The following is a 21,509-nucleotide window of genomic DNA, read 5'->3' on the forward strand; positions in this document are numbered from 1 at the left end:
TTAAAAACAAATGCTTTAATGATTAGCACAGACTCATCCATGATTATTGGAGCCAGAAGAAAGCATTTACAGGTGCAGTTCTCCATGTTCCACAAAGCCAAATGTCTCTTTTAAATCAGTAAATAAGAAACAAATGGACTGTTCTGCTGTTTCTATTACACCAAATACAACAGTTGTAATACATTTTCTCACTATCAAAATTTACTTTACAGGTAAGTTGGAGGAAAGAACGAAAATCCACCAACTTAATTTCTTACCTTCCAAAGTTTCTATGATGCCTCGAGAAAAGCATAGAAAGGGGAAACTATGAGGAAAGGGGGAAAAAGGAGACAAAAAAAAAAAAAAACTTTTCACCACCCAGAGTAACTATAAGCTAGAAAAATGAAAGGCAAAATAATCAAGGAAAAGAGCGCCAGCAAGCAGAAACAGGGACCTGCACGTACCTCCACTCCACTGATTAAATTCGGTCAATTATCAATCACAGGTGAACTTCACCATCAGCTTCATGCGGTCTAAAACCCACAAAATTTCCATCTCAAAAGTTCCTGGCCAACCTTTATATATATATACACTTCCTCAGCAGGATGTTTCATGCTGCAAATGTTCTAATGATTTTATGCTCAAATCAATAGTACCCTTTATCATTCCCAAGAAAATGTCAAATATCCTGCATCACTGGCTACTGCAAATGAAAATTTTCTTGAGCCCTCAATGATTATTGACCCAATTGACTGGCGCACATTGTGGCTGCTGATATATGCCTGCAGGAAGGCCGGCTACTTCAATGGCTCCAGATATGGCCTGAGACTGCTGGAGAAATGGCTGAACAGAACCAGCAGCTACTGTCGGGGTGGGGTGGTAGATTCCAGTGAAGGAGCCATGGCCAGCCTGTGTTGGTGTAAACGTCACATGCTGTCCCTGAGGAGAGAGATTGTAGAAAGAACCAACCTGCAGACTAGATACATCCCTACCGGGTGCAGGAATCCACACAGTTGGACCTTCACTCTGGGCACAATAGAAATTCAGATACAACTGAGCACATGCAGGACAAGAATAACATAACACATGAAGTTCACAAAATTCTCTAAATAAACTTTTTAAATAACACATAATCAAATAAACCATGCCTAATCAAAATCTAATAACATTTTAAAGGAGGACTGATCCCAAGTAAGCTTCTTGTCAAGCCGAAATGGAATATCTACATCAAGGACACATCATGTTATGTTCCCCTAAACAGAAGGCAAGACAAAAAAATGGGACAGAAGTCTGCAATCATATTACTTCTCAACTACTCAACTAACTTGTCCAAGGAAAGCTGTTTCGTAAGCAACAAGACATGAGTCTCCACAGAAAAATATTCTAACAGAAGTCAAAAGAATCATGGCTTCAAAAATATAAAATAGATAATATACTGATACATGGGTAATTGAGTGGCGTCTAATATGCTAAGACTTGCATTTGCAAGTTGTGACATGGACGTCATTTCTCATATACAGTGGCATCCACATAAGCATTTGTTATCACGAGTACTTAATCGGTGATTTTTGTGAGTTAATGATGCAACACTAGATCCTTTTTTTTTATCAAGCAACACTAGAACATACTGGTAAATTGCTGACAAGCTGTTTTTATACAGGGCACATCTAATTAGAGTATCATATTAAGATAACCTGCAATTCGCAGCATTTAGGATCTGCAGAGCAACCTCTGCATGTTGTCTGCTAATTTAATAAAACCAAAAGACATAAAATGTACACAGAATCATATAAATACATATGAAGGCCTCCTCATAGAATAGTCCTGGAAACAAGCTACTTATACTGGTACATATGTTGGCACAGTAACATACTATTACACAGTATGCCTCTTGTTGACAGCACAGAAAAATAGCGGTGAAGTACCTAGTATCAGTATCTGCACACGGGATATACTAGTACCAGTACTTTATTAGTATTACCTAAGGTACATGAAACCGACGTAACGATGAGGACCGGTACCGGTTCGGTACCAGTCCGATACTAATTGGACCGGTACCAAACCGGCCAACCAAAAAAGAAAAACAAAACCGCGATGCACGCGCGAGTCCACGTTTTAGCCACAAAGTGGCATTAAATGCCCACGCAGGGCCATGTGGCCTCGCTACCCCACACGGGCGGGCTGCCCCGCACGCGGACGCTCTTTTTCTTTTTCTTCCCTTCTTCCTCCTTTCCGAACTCTTTTCCTCTCCTTTCTTCCCCTCTCTCCTCCTCTCTTCTCCTCTCTTTCCCCCCTTCTCCCGCGAGCGAGCCTCGTCGGCCCGAGGGAGGAGGTCGGCCCAAGGCCCAGTATGACAAGTAGGCTTCTCTTCTTCTTCTCCTCTTTCTCTTCTTCTTCCTCTTCGTCCTCTTCTTCCTTTTCTTTCTTCCTCTTCTTCCCCAGTGCCGGTACCGGCCTTGTACCGGTTCAAACCGAACCGATCGCACCGGTACCAGGTTGTACCGGTGGGAACCGCACCGGTTCACACCGGTACGGGCAAGGTGGGGTCGGAACCGAAGTCTACGGTTGTATCGTACCAGTGCTGGCCGGTACCAGTACAGTACAGGCTGAACCGATCGGTTTCGACCGGTTCAGTAGAACCTGGTATTATCTGATATGGCTGGTGGTAATCGTTACTTAAACCTTCGCTTGGAATTAACCACTTCGGGAACAAGAAAACTGAAATCTGGACCTTACAAGCAAAACTCAACCAACCCTAGAATTGGCCCATTTGCCGACTAATGAACTTGCTGAATTAGCTTTTTTATCTCAAGAAATCTGGAGGACAGATTACTGTTCCTATAGAGACATAACTAGATCATAGTCAAGCCACCATAACGGCATAACTGCCTATATCAACTGCAGTTTCATGTGTGCCACCTACTCGCTGACTATAATATCAATCACTTAATCCACAATAACTTGACCACCATCAGGAATCAAGTATCCCTTGATACACTCCTTAGATCAAAAAGAAAATTCAAAAAAAAAAACACTTTAAGCATAAATTTTCACATTTATCTGAGAGGCTTTTTTAATATAGTATAACATGCTAACCTAAAAAAGAACAATATTGTACTATGAATTGTGCTCAAAATTTCAGGTAAGCTAATCCAGTGAAGAATTCAATGACTTATCAATCAATGAACATTTAATAAACAATCACCAAAGTAGCATTACTTGTAACTAGGTTCAAAGTACAATTTTATACAAGGAATGTAGAATTTAAGCCATTAATCTTCGAAAAGACACCAAAAGTCAAACTTGCTCTTTAGAAAGTGAGTTGACAGACAACAATCAATCGCCATCACAATCCTTATGAAGTCATGCCACATGGGTGGATACGCGGGCCACTTGAGCTTACGTAGGTGTCTGGCAGGTCATTATGTTGCCCAACCCCCATGCAAAGCGGTCACCAGATCACATTTGCACGTGGGGATGAATATGCAGCCGCTGGACTGCAATTTGAATACTGATTCTCAATTATTGAATTTTCATTAAAATTTTGCACCCTGATAATGGAGGTAGATAATTTATGATAGCATCTCAGCACATAATTTTCAGTTATTTTTGCAATTTAGCTGCAAAAGAATCTTATCAACATGAAGAGGGGCAGTCTCTGTACAAAAGCAGCTTGTCTATGCCTTCTACTGAAATCAGCCTTCAGAACAGGGTTCAAGGACAAAGGACCCAAAGAGAGAAACTTCACCTGAGTTATAGGTTTGGCAAAGAATTAACTAGTCACTCAATAACTACAACCATATCTTGCAAATTAATCAAGTTAGAACGTGTTTATTAGAAGGAAAAAAATGTCAAGACAGCATAATTTTGTTGACATGTATCTGCCAAAAGAACGGGGAAAATGATATAACTTTACCGCAATGGGCCTTCAACCAAATTCAATTACAAATCCCCAACCAATATTTGACATGAATAACATTTGCCGTGCACTAATGACCAATTTTGCAGGTTAGTTGCAAACAATGTATATAAAATTTATGAAATGGTAATAAAGTGAATGTTAATCAGGATCCAACAGAAATTAAAGGATCAGAAAACAAAAGCGTGTCAAACAAGTTTAGTGGTTTTGAATGAAATATTATTGCAAAGCATAACACGGAAGAAGAAAACCCCGAACTATATCTGGTAGAGCAGTGACAAAAAAATAAGAAAATTGAGGAAATAATTCTTCAAGAAGCACCTTGAGACATGTCGTACCCCTGACAAGAGCCTCTATCCAGCCCCAAAATTGGCGGACTTTAAACCCATTCTCAAACATATTGTTCTACTAAAGAGAGCCTCTTCTTTAATTGACAATGCCTTCTTTTTAAGTAATGCCAAGGCTAGCTGATAGAAAGATAGGTTTTTCTTCTTCGCCAAACAACTAAATTCTAGATCCAATCTTTCTCTATATCTCTTGACCATGCACCTCCTTCAAAATCTTGTGGCTGGCCCCCTCAAACTTGGCACTTTTGGGGGGTAAATTCATATATCTGCTTCTCCAACACCTGCCCCTCTCAATCCAAACTCCCTTCCCAACCACCTGCTTGATCTACTTGATAGCATCCCGGAGAAACCTCTCAGACATGCCTTCCCCTCCCTTTTTTTGGTAAGATAATATTTGGACTCCTATTACATTTGGCACAATGGAAATCTACATGCCTCACTTACAAGGGAACAAATTTTTAACGATCCTTTATGAACTACAATTCCTTTATACACCATTTTAGGAAAAGATATGATAAACCGAAACATACAAGAAATATGCAACAGTAGTGCTTTAACTTCAAGAGTACACAAGAGGAAGGAAAAGGAATAACAAGACAGTGAAGGTTATGCTATGACAAAAGAAGCTACAATTCTGATTTGGAGAGATAAGCTCCTATTTCTAAATTTGAAACTCAAAAATCTTTCTTCCCCCCTCCCCGTGTGCACACATTTTGGTTACATGTTTTGGATGCAAAAATTGTCATAAATTTGTAATCTTATTTCTAGGTACATAAGTAAAATATCGATTCAATCTTATATAGTAATTGCTTAGCTTGCTAAGTTCAAGCTCTGGTTAAGTTGTTAAGTAGTCTAATTTACTATTCACCACTACCACCGTGATGAAATATATCCTTGTTAGGCTAGATAGCTTCTCTTTTGATTTTAAATGCTCTTAGTAGTATCAACATGCTAAAGAGCTATAGTTTACAATAATCGACAGATTTGCACATTTGACTACTGCACTATCGGATTTCATTTTCTTTATCAAAGTGTAAATCTTCCCCAGCACTAAAACAGAATGACAGTACTCATATCTAGACAATAAACAAGATATCAGGGTATACCTCCCAAACCCATGAAAAAACATAGTCCTGCCTCCGGACTGACAGTTGCATACTAACACCTGGACATATCCTCACAATCAAGCATCACTCCCACCACATCTTCATAACTCCATTATATTTAAAATCATTTAATGTTGATGTCTCTAAGATAGTGTCACCTCTCAGATCTTCGGAGAGATCTACGTCCTAGCTTCACACCCAAATCTGCACCAGCACATGTTTGCAATTCAGGCAACTATGCTGAAGTGTTTCAATCTTCTTTTTCCCTTTCCAATTCTCTCTAGCTATTATCATTATAATTAAAGCAAAAAAAGAACTACCTAAGTCAATAGGTGCGCACCTTGATGATTGCATCAAATTTGAGTATGGAGGATAACATGAATCTATGAATTGATATTAAATGTTACCAAGTTAGTGCTTCCCTTTGACTTCCTATATCTTATTTAATAAATAATTTCCATTTTTGGAATATAGCTATCTTTTAGATACTCATTATATTCACTGTTTTTATATTATTAGTTTTTAGGCTAACTTGGCCTCTAGGCATTTTGCCTAGGCACTTACCTAGTGCCAAGGCACTAAGCAGACCCCAGGCCACCCATAAGCCATCTTAGCCTTTTAAAATATTGCTGGTGATCAACAAAACCCTACTCTTGGAACTTCTTATCTAAAATTCCTTGAAAATACCCAAATCTAAATGGACCATACTAGAAATTTAGTATTGAAATCTTCTAAAAAGATGGCTTCTGTAGCTACCATACAACAAAACCTTTAGTCAATATCCCAGACATATTCATATCCAAGTTTCAAATAGCAGTTTCTTTCAGGCTCAGATGAAAATGTCATATCATGTTCAAAGATTATTGTTTCGTAATTCGAGCCTCAAATTTAAAACCACTTCAGGTTTCACATAATGCGCTAGAAGTGACTATTGACAAGTTCGAGGTTTATCGACATTCTGGAATACAAAGCACTATATGGAATACATGAGGTTGAGTAACTAGTACAGGCATGCAACATTATGTCATTTAAGAGAAATAAAATGTAAATAATTGCATAATCAACACGTAAACATATTTTAATCCTAAGCAATAAATATGCCAGAAAGTTTCTAATTTATCCATGGAAAGCAGCAGACAAATGTCATCTGTAACATACTTCATGGAACATAAAAAGCATGGGGTAGCAGAGAAATGTATAAAGTATAAAGTATTAAACTATGGTTGAAATGGTCGTCTAAAAGTGTTGGTGTTAATAAACAAGGACACTGTCTGAGATTCTTGTACACAAAGTTCTCTCTTGTTTTCTTTATTCATTAAGTCCTTAGCCTAATATAAAGTTTTCAGTCATTTGATAGACTGAAACAGCAGAACTCATAATTTAAGTTGAAAGTGGAAGAAAGCACCTGTTGACCATCAATGTAGGCATTATTTTCTTTAAACTGAGTAGTACCATCCTCGTTGCTAGTTGAATTTCCAGAGGTCATAGCAGGAGTGGGACTATAACTGGCTGGACTTGAACTGGGTATGCTGAAGCCAGTTGGCATTCCAGTATGGGTTGGATTACCGTTGTTAGTTGGAGGCTTGTATTGAGAGAGTGGATACTTGACAGGATTTGCAGCAGCTGCAGCTGCTGGAGGCAGATACATACTTCCAGTGGGAAGTTGCTGGGGGAATGCAGCATTGCTTAAAAAATGGTGAAGAGTTGGGGGTGGAACATAGAATGGTGAGAAATACTGATTATATGGAAAGTAGTTAGGAGGATAATGAGATAAGTGTACACCAGCAGGCTGCCGAAAGACAGGGACTGGTTGTTGGTTGATGGCAAGAGAGCTCGGAACAACTCCAGCAGCTTGGGTTACAAGAAGGGTTGGCCCTGTTGATGATAGAACAGAAGAATTCCCACTCTGGAATGGGAGGGAGAAAAACATATGAGCATCAGTAAGCTAATGATTTTAACACAAGGATGCAAAGAAGAAAAAAGGTAAAATTTCAATTAGAAGCCGCAGAGATATTTGTAGAAATGTCACTGGTATGCAATTTAAAAATCAGAGACTTTCAGTTAGAATTAACAAAAACAATGTATTACCAATTTGTGCAAGCTGCCATCAGAAAAATCTAGTTGTAATTTGTTTTCACTTCTTTGAAAGATGTAAGCCAAGAAAGAGATGACAAACTTCATAAATTTTCTCAGCTACTCAAATACCATAAGTTTAAATATTATGATTACATGACTTAGTGGATGCGAACATTTGTCAAGACCTTTGGAAATCAACAAGAGATATAATTTTAAAATATCCAAGTATATATAAGAAAATCTGTTCAGGGATATAAAAACCTTGAGCTCAATTACAAATAACATGGGGAAGCTTGCTTAGTTAGGTGATAATTAAAGACAGGAAAATGTGAGGGCACTTGCCGGTTCTTATGTATTTAAAAATTGATAAAGAATGCTTGTAACTCATACCTCCTGCTGAGACTGGCCAGTCTGAGGATGTAAGATTGCAATGCTTCCATTGAATTTGGAAGCAGCACCAGGTGGAAGAAATGGAGAGAAGCGACCATCAACATCAGCAGCAGGTCGATAAATTTGTTTATAGTAGCTTGTAGATGGATCAAAATGTTGTTGCACCTGAATAAATGAACATCATATATTTAAATTTGATTGTATTAATCAATTACAGAAACTGGACCGCAAGCAACAGCAAAAAATGAATTCATAGTATCAAGTAACAAACATCCTCATCCACTCCCCACCTACCTGGATTAACAATAAATGGAAAAACATAGTTAATATTACAAACATAATGAAGCTGACAGAGAGATCAGTAACTGAATGCACTAGGAAAGAAGAGATTAGTGAAATATAAAATATAAATTGATAGAAAAGCAGCTCTATGACTAAATTAAGTCCAGGCACATCACCCATATTAAATGACCAGGGTTTTACAATGAACACCCAATGTGCAGGATGGATAGTTTGGCTGTATGGCTTGGGCCTCTTACATGGAACAAAGTTATCATCCTGACACAGTGAAAGTTCTATGTGGCCTTCAGATCGGCTGCTGACATTGTCCCCAAGACATCTTACCATCCTATGCATGTCATGGTCACTATTCAAATGGCTTGACATCATACAAGGTTAAGATTTCAAAGGCAAAGCAGGCAGCAAATACATAGCCAGAATAGAACTTTCAATGTGCATTCTGAAGGTAGCAGAGTCCTCCAAAGGAGGGCATATCTTAACATTGATGGAGCACTGAAAGGACCTAAGGTGCCACTAAGGTGGTAGCACAGATGGAACGGGGCTTTGTTTCCACCGGAGTGGTCCAGGTTCGAAACGCACGGACGTCGATTAAATTTGCGGACCGGATGCCCCATGCCTGGATGCTTTCAGTGGGAGCGCTACTGGTCCGCTGGTACCGAGATGGCACTGGAATGACGTACTCACACGTGGGTGAGAAACCCAGTGGGAAAAACCCACGGGTCGGAAAGAGTACGCAGAAACTTGCGGCCTACATCGAACATTTCCTGGTGGAAGGGGGGCCCAGTGGGGGCTGCTACGCGAGTAAGGTCCCCCCCCCCCCCCAATCCTATCATGTACCCAAAAAAAAAGGACCTAAGGTGGGAATTTATCTCTCAAGACAGCGACCGAACAATTGACTATGTTAATTTTTCTTAGGGAAAAGTTAAGATTTCAGGTTAACAAAGAAAAGGACCAAAATGTGCAATTTAAGTGATAAATCACTTTTGTAGGCTAAAGAAATTAACTCACAAGATAAACATCAATCCATTAATTCATCAGATTCGCATTACGCAGGTTAATGTATCTAGAAAAGACAAAGTTAGACGAATTTCAATTAGTTCTGCATCAACTTAAGATTTTAAACCTTAATCTCTTTGGACAATGGAATCATATATTGTAGATATAAAGTTGCAGCTGAAAAAAAATTTAAAAAAAGGGGTCACAGAGCACAAGGTTTGACCAGATTCAGAAGCTTTTCCAGTTGAGGATATGGAGTTCAAATTTTGAAAAGTTTTGTTGCTTGTTTCATATGACTCACAAGAAGTTAGCATTCAGAGCGGATATTCATCTGACATTAAGAGAGCTAATAGCATCAAAAGTTGTAGCAGATAAAATACATGACGAGGTCAAAGACTTACAACGAAGCCTGAGAGATGAGAGGCTTCACGTGACTGAGGTTCAGCACCTTCAAGGGTTGTACATTGGCTACCCAGTACTGGTGGTATCAGTCCAAAATTTGAATAAGTTGATGCAGAATGAACCACCGAGTATTGAGCACCTTCTGGGGCTAAAGTGGCTTCTGGTTTTGGTTGATCATTTTCTGGTGCTGCAAGGATGTTGGAGGAAATTTCTGGCTCCTTGGCTGATGTATTTTCTGCAATCTGTGCTGGTGGCTGCGGATGATCTGGATAATCTGCTTCTTGAGTAGTAGACACATTGTGAAAGCTGCACTCGTTACAAACTACCAAATTACTGAGCAGAACCACATTCCATTAACAACAAAAATGAACAAAGATATATTTCTCAGAGGAGGGGAAAGGTGAACAAATGTATTAAGGGGTTTCTGGGGTTTGGGAGAAGGAGCATTCCTGTTCTTTAGTCCATTGCCTATAGGCCTATTTCTTTCAAAAAAAACATATTTATAACATTAACATGTTCCGCTCAGATGACAAGCCGCTGTCATAATCCAGTTAGTACATTAAATTAATGCTCCCTATAAATAGCATTTAGTGAAATGCTCTATTATCCAGGACTGGAATATCTCCATATCAGCAGAATAATGACAACAACTCATTATGAACCATAATTTTGGAATGATATTTTTTCAGAAAATCATGAGCAAAGTGATTGAAATAAGCATCCAAAGTGAAATGCAGTGTTCATTAAAGAATAAAATGTTAAAATAAAACTAGCAAGAAAAGGACACTTTAAAAAAAAAGCATCGCTTAGATATATAAATTTGAAAGATGATAAATACCATTAACATGCTCTCATAGGTAACTTACACAAACATTAATGGGTTTGCAACTTCAATCTTTTAGTATGATGGAGTTTTTTAAGAGAAAGAAAAAAATTAAACCTTTTAGGATCTAAATGGTCTCAAATTAAAATGGAAAAGGAATGAATTATGTAAAAACTTTGTCCATTTAAAGCCAAATGCATAACTAAAATAAAAAAATGAATAAAGTTAAGTCAATAATTTAAGAATATCCAACATCTCAAAACTTTCTGATGGAAAAAAGTTAAAGACACAAATAAAGTTAGATAAATATTTATTAACAAGAACAGGCAATCACCAGAACTTGATTCACACAATTATTTCAATAATTATATGTTATTTTCATTATGATTTAAACCATCTACTTCCTGCATGTAAAGACATTCTAGTCATTAAGCAACATTCTCACAGTCAAGTGCACGTGAAACATGACCATAGTCGAAATGAAGGAGAATTGCAATTGATGTGTCTTACATTGGAGAAGGCTCTTCAACATTTTCTGTAACCCCCTGAGATGACTCAGGCAACAGCATCAAGTTCTTGTCACTATCAGGATCATTTGCAAACCTCATGGTCAGCCCAAAATTAGCATCAAAACTTCCAAAGCTCAGACCAGTGATTTGAGATTCTGGAACCTGAAGATGATTTGGAATGATAACATGTGTTTCTGAAAACTGCAGCTCGTCTAGCTTGTTCTGCAGCTCATCTAGCTTGTTCTGCAGCGTCGAAATAGTGTTCTTGCAAGAGATAGAACTTGATGAAGGAGCAACGGTTCCTGCAGAGATGGGTTGAACTTCAGAAGTGCTCCATACACCAGAGGCCTGAGCAGAATTCACGCTTGTTGGTTTCGGTTTCCACTCCTTAGCAGGACCAACTGCTGAATGAAAATTGTGTAACCAACTCAGACTAGGCAGGAGAAGATAAAGGGAGCATTCTTAAACAGATTATATTAAACTAATATATAAACAAAGAGATGACAGGTTGCTGAAAACTAAGAAACCAAGTAGGAGAAGGGAAGAAAACAATGAGACTAAATAGATGCATTTATTAAATCTGTGTAGAATTAGTTCATTCAGATGATCTTGATAGAACTTACATAATTACACATCATCAAGTTCGCCATCTCGGTACCGAACCTCGTACCGGTGCCACACTAGCACGGTATTAGAACGGTACGATACAGAATATTTTTGGCGTACCAATATTTGGTATGCCACCCGTACCGAGTACCAATACCACATTGGAATGGTACAGTATGCCCTATACTGTCCGGTTCGGGCATGCATATGAACGTGCAAAGGAATGGTCCTTTAATGAGAACAAAAGATCAACTATAGCATCTCGTCTATCAGCCAATGCTATATGAAATGTGGCAGCACAACCTATAAAAAAGTTGGTGACTTGAGCAGTTGTTTGCCTGAAAGTGGATAGATTGTAGTAAAGATGCAAGAAAAATATCATCTAGCACTAACCAAAAAAAAGGGGCGGCCTAGTGCACGAAGCTCCCACTATTGCAAGATTGAGGAGAGTTATGCAGCCTTACCCCTACATGCGGAGAGGTTAATTCCATGTTTCGAACCCGTGACCTGCAAGTCATAATGAAGCAACCTTACGGTGCACCAAGGCTCACCCTAATCATCCAGCAATAGCCACTAGAAACTAAATCTTACAAAACGAATTTTTAAAGTTTTGCAATTTCATCTAAATTTAATTTGTTGATAAAGATTTTTGCATCCTTCAAGTTGCATACTTACAATTTTACAATTAATAAACTATCAACCTGAAAGGCTCCTCTTACATTCTGTTCAAACATCAACTCAGAAAGTGAAACTCAAATTTGTCAGTTAACAGTTAGTACTACATTTCTGGTGGAGATAAGTAGCTTTTAAGTGACACCAAGGTCTATCAATGCATGTCCATGGCATCTCAAGGCTATTACATAAAGGGTTAATCATACAAAAGGCATTGGTGTGAAATTGCCATCCTGCATCAGTTTTGAAGGCAATCTTATAATTGGCTGATTAAAATCACTACTGACATACAAATCCGATTGTCTAATGATTAAGGTCCAAGTCTGAGATGAGCATCCACATTGCGACACTTCTGCTAATCATACAAACCCAAAACACTAAAATTCATGTCCACGAAGTAACAAGATAATGAAAATACGAAAACCTAGAAGTACCATATGGTCGGCTTCTTAAGAGAGAACATCCTACACATGCCCCATACTCCAAATCATAACTTAATTATTTGAGAACCATGTTTTACAATGCAGAGAAAGATCTTTAGAAGGGTAGGTAAGAAGTTGAAAGCTATTCCTATCACAAGAAACCATAAAACTAGAAAGTGAATATTTGTTGGTAGCCGAAAGAGAGCATATAAAGCTTGCAGCTTGAGTGTTAAGATTCAAGTTAACCTTCAAAGAAAAACAAAGCAGATGACATTATCAAATTACATTCAGTGAAACAAGAGATCGATAAAAACAAATATTAAAACAGAAGGTAAATCCAAAAATAGATAAAGAACTAACTCTACTTAGCTGGAAAAAAGAGACAAATCAAGGTACACCGTCTTGGTACCGAGCCCTATACCAGTGCCACGCTATCACTGTGTCGGTACAGTACGGTACGGAGCCAGTTCGGCGTATCGAGGGCTGGTACACCCTCTATACCATGTACTGATACCGAACCGATATGGTAGGGTACGCCCTGTACCACCCGATTCGGTATGGTACGCCCTGTACCGTCCGGTTCGGTACGGTGCGACATACCCTAAGACAAATAAATTAGTTTAACTGAGGAACTTACTGAACAGATATAATAATGAGAAGATTATGGTTGCAATGAAAACTTGGAAGAAAAAAGTCAAAAAAAAAAAGAATTTCCCTATTACTCTCCATCCAAATTTTTATTTTAAGGAAGATTGGAAGAGGTGGTCACTATTTTTCAATAATTCTTGAGTTGACACCTTCAATTAAATCAAGGATTTTCAACCGTTTAGTCTTCTCAGAAGTACTCATCTCCTTCTTTGTAGTTTTAGTCACAAAACTTATGATGGACGAGACTTTGGCCTGAAAATGTTTTGCTATAGAAACTAACCAGTTAAAACCAGTTAGTGAGTGCAGTTGGCATTTGCTATGAAGTTTCCCAAAATGCAAGTCAGTGAGTGCACTAGCCATTTGAGTATTGTGTACCAATCTCCATCGATAAATTGGACATTTCTAAAGCATATGATTGCATGGTTCTAAGTTTTAGCTGAAACTCCAAAATTGCCATCACCATAATGCTAGTCAGTTTTTGACTTTGTCCCGAACTGACTTACAGGGCCAATATTTTGTACATACGAGCACTTTGTGCTATTTTTTCATCATTTATTCATTTCTTTGAATTTAAAGAAGCAATTTTATAGTGGCTGAACACTAAAGTTTATGAGTATTTACTTTGGGAAGATCTGGAAGAATTAAAATATTGCCTTGGAAAGAATATCAGAGGGCAAGGAACTTTTTTTTGCGACATATTTTTCACTTATCCTAGCTTGTCTCATACAGGTATATTTTTTTACATCTGCTAATCATTGCTTTAAAAGTTAGGTATACCATATAGCAGGTTTTTAAAAGATACAACCTATAGAGAGTTATCAATAATTTGGCTAATGTATGAGTTTGAATGACTACAATAGGCAAAAATTTGAAGGGGACATGATGTCTCAATCTTGACCCGACCAAATGTTTGAACACTGCTTAACTCAATCTGCTTCTTGTCTCATAGAACAGCAAGCTAAAAGTTTCTCTAATATAAGTGTCATCTGCTTGGTTTTATCTGAAATTCATTTGAGTCAGCTGTCTTCTTTATTTCCATTGGTGGTTTCCCAATATTCTGTCAATGTAGGGAAACTAGAAGCTAGTTGTTTATCCTTTCTTTTGGTGTTTAGGTATTTGATTCCTTACAACCTCATTAAGTCAAGTCCAATTTCCAAAAAGAAAGTAACCATGCTTGAACTAGCTTTTGGTGCTTGAAACTAATAATACAGGTATTCATAGTAAGGTGCACATATTAAGGATTCAGTGGCTATTCCTGCTATGTTGTCCAACTAGTGAATACGGATGTTGAAAATGCAATGAGCCTGTCAAGTGGGGTTCATGTATATTGTCAAAAGGATAGTCCATCTTCTTCAAGTACTACTGTACAATCTCAGATGTTTCCAGACCTTTTCTGAGTTGTCCATTATCAAAGCTAATGTATATGCACATAAACACACATACATGCATATATAGATGTGTATCCGTGTGTGAAAACCCTGGACTCCAGCAGGCCAGCCCATAATATCTTTACATTTTATTCCTATATTCCAGATACTTCAATGTAGAGCTATAATCACACGGCCTTGCATTTCCTGATTAAAGCATGTGCAAGGCACATAAAGACACTAGTATTCATAAAGTGTGAGGGGGAAGATAATAGAAACTGAAGATGGCAAGGACAACACATCCAAGATTTTTAATTTAATACCATTTATAGCTTGCACACATACTCCCCTTAAATGGATATGGATTAACTGCCTCCTCTGTATATCCAAACTTTCATGCGAACCATTATAAACACACAATACTTTCTCCTCCACATCTCAAAAATAAAAGATAAGATGTAGGAACTAAGAGAAATCATTCAAGCAGATTGATAGATCAATGTTGCTTAAGTTAAAATGGCCAAAACTCCAGTGAACCTTCAACTCTGGTATCACACCCTCTTCTATTGGTTTTGTTAATGTACTATATATACCTAGATAGGGCTTGAAAAGATCTTTCAAGGAACATCAACATCAAACTTCTCAGTACAGTTTGCTCGCTGTTAGACTAGATAAGAACGATTTGTGGAAGCAGTTCTGGAGGAGCAAAGAAGGCATTGGATATTGTACCTTTCTGAGGACCACTTAGTGGCTGTGATCTGCTGCTGTAATTAGAAGATGGCCTACTGCTCACAGAGACAGTGGTAGAAGAGGAAGATCCATCTTGTGATGAAATTTGGATCACGTCAGGTCCATTAGATTTGCTTTGCGTCCTTCCTTGTTCGTGAGAATTGGCCAATTCTGAAGAATTCTTTCCATTTATAGATGACAACTCAGAACTAGCAACATCACGAGATGCATCTCTGTTGATGTTTGTGTTCCCAGGTGTTGGTTGACTCCCAACTTCACATCCAATGGCACCAATAACACCTGGAATGCGTGCATCATGAGATGGCACCAGCACAGGGCCTGAGGCTGATGCATATACTCTTGATACAGTTGATGTTGTTCTAGATGATAAAAACTGATCAGAATTAGGTATAGACTGGCCAAATGCAGAAACACTTTTTATGTCGCCAGGTGGCAGTGTCACCATCTTATTTATTTCAGTGGTAGAACGTTCCTCTACTGAGGTGTTAACACTGACACCAGAATTTTGGCATGTAGCTCCCTGTCCCAAAATCAGGCGTTCCATCCTGGTGGAACCATCATCCAGGCCAGCTACAGAGCTGAGAAAATAATCTATGATAAATCTCAAACACACAAGATAAAGAGAGCACTTCGAACTTAGAAACCATGAAGGAAATGAAGATGAAAAAAAATGGAATAATCAAATATTATCTTCTAAGATATTATACCCATAAATTATTAAAAAATCCCACAACACATCATGAGCACCAAAGAAATCAGGACCAAAGCATGCAGCATGTTTAGGCAATCAAACTGAATAAACCATGCATGATATTAGAAAAAGCAGCTGAGAAAACCATAAATTCTTTAAAAATGAAGACAAAGAATAACATCGAACACAAAAAGACTAACTTTGGTGCATTATCAATCAATGCTAAAGTGTAGATCCACTAACATATGAGTAATAACAGAATTATGAATACATCTTTTTGATTCAATTACATAATCAAAACCAAATTAATAGTGCCAGAATTAATTGCTATTATTGTATCAAAAGAAATAGCTAAAACCTGCCAAGCAATATCAACCCTAGATGGGTGGACGTGTCAACTACTATGCTTTATCTTTAACTGTCAAAGTACTTCCTGGATGTTCATCAGCACATAATTAAGATTATAATGATGCCCCTGCAGTTTGCAGGGTGTTGCAGGAATATGGGAACCATGAAAACCAGTGAGTAAAACAAACCACACAAGAAGCTATAACTACTGCAACACTGTCATAGCATCTTGGCATGCCATACAATAAAATAGTTTCACCAATAGAATGAATTTAAATAACAACAAATTAGTTATGTCAGCAGCTTGTGGAATTCAACAAATTACACTGGTATTAGAAACTGATCATGTGTGCATGCGCGCACAAAAATTCTTGCCTAAAAATGGACATTGAACTGCAAGCAGACGACAGAATGACAAAACCTATTGTGCAGGCTGCAAAAGAAGATTACTTTGAGATGCATGCAAAACAACTGAGAGACACATACCTTGATATAGTGGTAGCAGACTTATTTTCTGTGTCATGAGTGGTAGGTGAAGATGAAGATGTGATGCTCTTATCTGTGCCTTGAATGACACCATTTTCCTTTCCAACACCACCATTATTTCCACCTCCAACATCTAACAAGAGATAATCAGTAAGCATGATATGTAATTATTAAAAAACAAAAATTAATATAAGTAGCATACCATACTGTTAGGTGTGTGTCTTCGAAAAAGGATAATTAAACTTTGGGATAATAATGTTACCCAAGCTATATATTTTCATTCTTTCTAGAGATACTGAAGCAAATTTTCAAGTATTTAACAGAAATATGAAAGGTAAAAGTGCAATAGAATGGTCAATTTAGAGGGCCAAAAATAATGCATTTGATCTACACAAGGTGTACAGAGTATATATTTTAAACAACTGGAAAAATGAAAAGCATATATGCATAAGTATGAAGATGTAGCAGTCATGCATGGTAAATGAAGAAATATACTAAGGATCATTGAAAGAACTCACATTAGTTGGAGATTTCAAAAGAAGAAGAATCAGAGGCATCCATGCATTGACAAATTCAAACAACTTTATGTCCCAGTAAATATTAAGTAAACATGGAAGTTCAAATAATAACAACAATATAACTGCTGAGTATCATGGTAGTACCATAGCCTATGTACCTTAACAACCATAGTGCACAGCTAAATGATTACCTTGTAAGTAAACAAGTACCTACCATGAGCAATATAGTGAGAATAATTTCCCCTACCACCCCTACCCCCTTGCCCTTGCAACCCTGGCCTCCACCTAGAATCAGAAGGCTCCCTGTTCTGCACAAAGTTCAAAAGCAATTATTTAAAAATTTTCATCCAAATCAGCAAACTGCAAGCATGACACATTTACCAATGTAATTTCTTCTACTGTATGGTTTTCTTACAATGTAAGAGATCACCAACTACTCAGATTTGATCTGCTAGTTAGTAAATGACATAGTAGCTCATTGGTAAACTCATTGACAAAGTTGGTTGAGTCTAAGAAGGAAAAGTATAAACTTACATAGATAAAATTAATTCAATATAGATTTTACAATTATCAAAGATAGTGATAAACAACACAGAAATGCTGATAGATATAAAGTATTTTAGACATAAAATATCAAAATTTTGATGTCCTTTGCATCACTAAGAATACTACAGAATTGTAATCCAGAAAATGCATCAAGAAATGCACCTATTAGAAACCAGTGTCAAGAATCAAGACAATAAAAAAAATTTCTGTTGAATCTAATTTATTGATAAATATATGTTATAAACAAATAGGTCATCTGAGGATTAAAGGGGGTTAGATCACTCAATCAAAACCAAAAATATATGTTATTGATAAATATATGTTACTAGACTATTTATCATTTAGTGCAAATATGTGATTGGATATGTGCACCAAAAAAGAAATGCTGCACAAATGTTCATTGGCAAACAATAAATTTGTTCCAGGATATGGTGTGCCTTCTGAAATGCAGGTCAATGCATAGATGTACCCGAAAATGGCACTGATGTTTAAGTAAACTTGTACCCTATAATATTGTCTGGACCAGCCACAGAAGACTCAATATATTCGAGCAAACAAGTCTCTTCTGAAATGGCAATAGTCGAGCTTCAAAGTTGTTGAGAAGCTCTGATTGCGTAACAAAATTTTGAATCATGAGCAGTCAAAACTATAAAAGAAATAGTCAAGAAGTAGGTTTGGTAATCAGCAGGTCTGCAGCCATAGTTAACTAAATCAACCAGATGAATATGAGGTTGACTATGAAATTGCATGCAAGCTGATCATAATAATATAACACATTTCATGAATTATGTCTAAAGCAATAGAAATCAAATTTTAGCAGATCCTCACCAGTGTTAAGGCTTAGAAGTAAGTGGACTCATGACCACCTGGCAAGGTTCAACCAATTTATTCCCCGTGATCAACATAAAATGTAAGCACTAGTTGTCAAATTTTATAGTACCAATTCAAGCCCATGTAGCCACATTGTCTCATGCAAAATTAGGCCGGTGCTACAACATTTTTTTTTTCTGCTAAGAGCTACAACATTATGAGCTAAGAACTAAGGAAGAAACAAAAGAAGCAAGAAGACAAAGAAGAAGAAGAGATCAAGAATCCATAAAGAGGAGGAAAAATTAGAGTTCAATTAAAGTGGTTAGTTAATCCATAATTCTCCACAATTTTTGGAATGGCCTTGCTCCCCAATAAATATGTCAAGATACTTTTAAAAAAATTGGACCCTGATCTAATAAAACCGGTCCTGCCTATTCTTTTAAAAAAAATGCAAAGAAAAAGTGGTCTGATACAACTACAACTCACATACTGATCACGCGTTCAAATTTAAATTATGTTTCAAATTTGAGTTTTAAAGGACAAAAGAGTCCAAGTCTCTTCCACTTAAACACGAAATAAACCATTGTAAGAGAATACAACACACAATGGACAAACTATCAGAAGCACATTTAATTTTAAATATGTATATATATGTTTTGATTAAGTGAAAATGAAAAAACATAGGCAGTTTTGATTTGATGGATTTCTTACTTGGCTACCATGCAAAAAATCAAAATGGAGATTTGAATAATGAATAAGAAACAGTCATAGGGAAAGCAATACCTCCTTTTTCCTGCTGCGCTTCCTCTTGACCTCATGAAATGGATCTGGAATATCATCAATTTGTTACCACTTCACTATATTAGAATGTCAGGACACATGATAGTAAGCTAATGCATCAGATACAAGATTCCACATTGGACATAAAATCATAATATACAAATGCAATTTCCTTTTAAATTCAAAACAGATATAATAGAAATGATTTCGGCAACATAAAAAACCAATCTCTAATGCACTGATATTACAAAGAAAAGCCTCTTGGGACATTAGAATCGTCCAGGTAGACAGCACTGGTATATTAAATTAATAAAAAAAGGCAATGTCATTGGCTTGCAAGGAGCAAAAGGGGCATAGTTAATAAGACCCTGAGCTTGAGATCATCATACATCAAATCTGACTCGACACATTTCAATACATGCTTCAATCAAGTGAACTGAATAGCAAGTACAAGAAAGTCATTAACAAAAACACGAAGTTCCTGATAGAAAGGCTTGCTTGATTTATCAGTCGACAAACAGCAGACCCTCCCAATGCAGAACAGAAACTGCCGCATCCACAGCTTGTCAAAGTTGTCCAACATGCGAGACAAATCAGCACGTTTTTTCTACAAGTCAACTTGCTGGGATCGAATGGATGCTTCAGAACAAGCATAGCCATCAATTGTTACGCAATAAAAATTCGAACAACCTTACTCAAATCTTCCTAGAGTGAAATATATCAGATCCGTGCCTGAAATCAAGACGCGGTAAGACCAATTGGACTAACGTAACGGGAGTTCATCAGTGACATCAAAAGAACGAGACGCCACATTATGATACTGGAAAGAGAGAAAAATCAATAGCCCAGCTCAAATTTAAGGACAAAATTGAAATTTTTTCTAGTTAAAATGAACAAAGATTAAGTCATATTCCACCCCCAAAAAAAACAAAATCTTAACTTGATCTAACCAAAGATACAAAGAAAACCCATCATGTCATTGATCAAAACTTCGTGAAATCAAAAAGATACGGACAACAAAAAAAAGGCACAACAACAAAGCATTAATCAACCAAAAAATTCACAAAACCATCAACCAGAGCTCGAATTTATGCGCCAAATCACCATGTCCCATCAAAACGACACATGCCCGCCACCAAATCAAGCCCCGGAAACCCGAATTGCGACCGGGAGAAGACCCATAGAGCAAAGAAAAACCATGGGCAGAGAAAACCCAACAGAACAAATGAAAGGCGAAGAGGATAGAGAGAGAGAGAGAGAGAGATGGGGGGAGAAAAAAAAAAAGGAGACCTTGGAGGAGGAGCTTATGTGCGGTCTCATTGGGATCCATCGAACACTCCTTGAGCATTGCATATATCTCCTCGTCGCTGTGGCTCCCGGCGATCTCCTTGATGTTCTGAATCGTCCTCCGGACGCTATTTGGGATGGACACCCTAGAAGAAGCGCTCATCTTGGCTCCCAGGGGAGGGGGAAGGGAGGGGGTAGTTTTCAGGAATAGCAGGCCACAATGGGAGATTTTGGGGGTTTTGAAATGTTTTTAAGGAAAAACTAGAGAGAGGGGACCGAGGACAAGGAGCCCCTCGCTAGTCTCTCTTGCCCTTAATGAGTGGGTCTTAAGAAGGGGGTCACGAGGTACTTCACTGGTAAAAGTTTCCCCGTTCTTTTTTGGGGCGGTGCTGCAGAGGCAAAGGAGATGGACAAAAGGGGCGTTGTCTTTTGGTTTTTCTCGTACATGTATGTCGTGGGCTCACAGCCCATTGGCGTCAACAGCCCCTAAAGCTTTGAAAAAAAAAAAAACAACAGCGCCTCACACACCACCGAATGCAGATGCAGTGTAGCCAATAAAATAAATAAAAAAAAATCCAAAAAGAAAAAAGCTACTTAGAAAACAACCCAATTAGACATATTATGGCCCAAATAAGTCACACTCTTCAAAATCGGCATATATCGTGGAACAATGGTACTCTGCCGGTAGCACAGCATCGATTCTAAATTTACTCGAGCACCGTAGCCGAGTT

The 21,509-nt window shown here is 37.7% G+C and overlaps 1 protein-coding gene across 3 annotated transcripts; it reads right to left on the minus strand.

Annotated features, from left to right (window-relative positions):
• Positions 1 to 85: 85 nt before the first annotated feature.
• On the minus strand, positions 86 to 20,981 carry LOC103716449 (GBF-interacting protein 1-like). 3 transcript variants are annotated; one of them, XM_039120019.1, is made up of 10 exons: positions 20,782 to 20,981; positions 19,495 to 19,538; positions 17,570 to 17,663; positions 16,838 to 16,970; positions 15,292 to 15,890; positions 10,849 to 11,251; positions 9,515 to 9,821; positions 7,818 to 7,982; positions 6,757 to 7,257; positions 86 to 1,005 (listed from the first exon to the last, which is right to left on the minus strand). In XM_039120019.1, exons 1-10 carry the CDS (start codon positions 20,939 to 20,941, stop codon positions 709 to 711), a joined length of 2,703 nt encoding a protein of 900 aa, XP_038975947.1. In that variant the 5' UTR covers positions 20,942 to 20,981; the 3' UTR covers positions 86 to 708. The 3 variants fall into 3 exon arrangements, with proteins under 3 accessions (XP_038975947.1, XP_038975945.1, XP_038975946.1); XM_039120017.1 differs by having other exon boundaries at positions 10,849 to 11,248; positions 20,782 to 20,965; XM_039120018.1 differs by lacking the exon at positions 6,757 to 7,257 and having other exon boundaries at positions 20,782 to 20,965.
• Positions 20,982 to 21,509: the final 528 nt, after the last annotated feature.

Source organism: Phoenix dactylifera, unplaced genomic scaffold, assembly GCF_009389715.1.
Source record: "Phoenix dactylifera cultivar Barhee BC4 unplaced genomic scaffold, palm_55x_up_171113_PBpolish2nd_filt_p 000692F, whole genome shotgun sequence".
Lineage (NCBI taxonomy): Eukaryota > Viridiplantae > Streptophyta > Magnoliopsida > Arecales > Arecaceae > Phoenix > Phoenix dactylifera.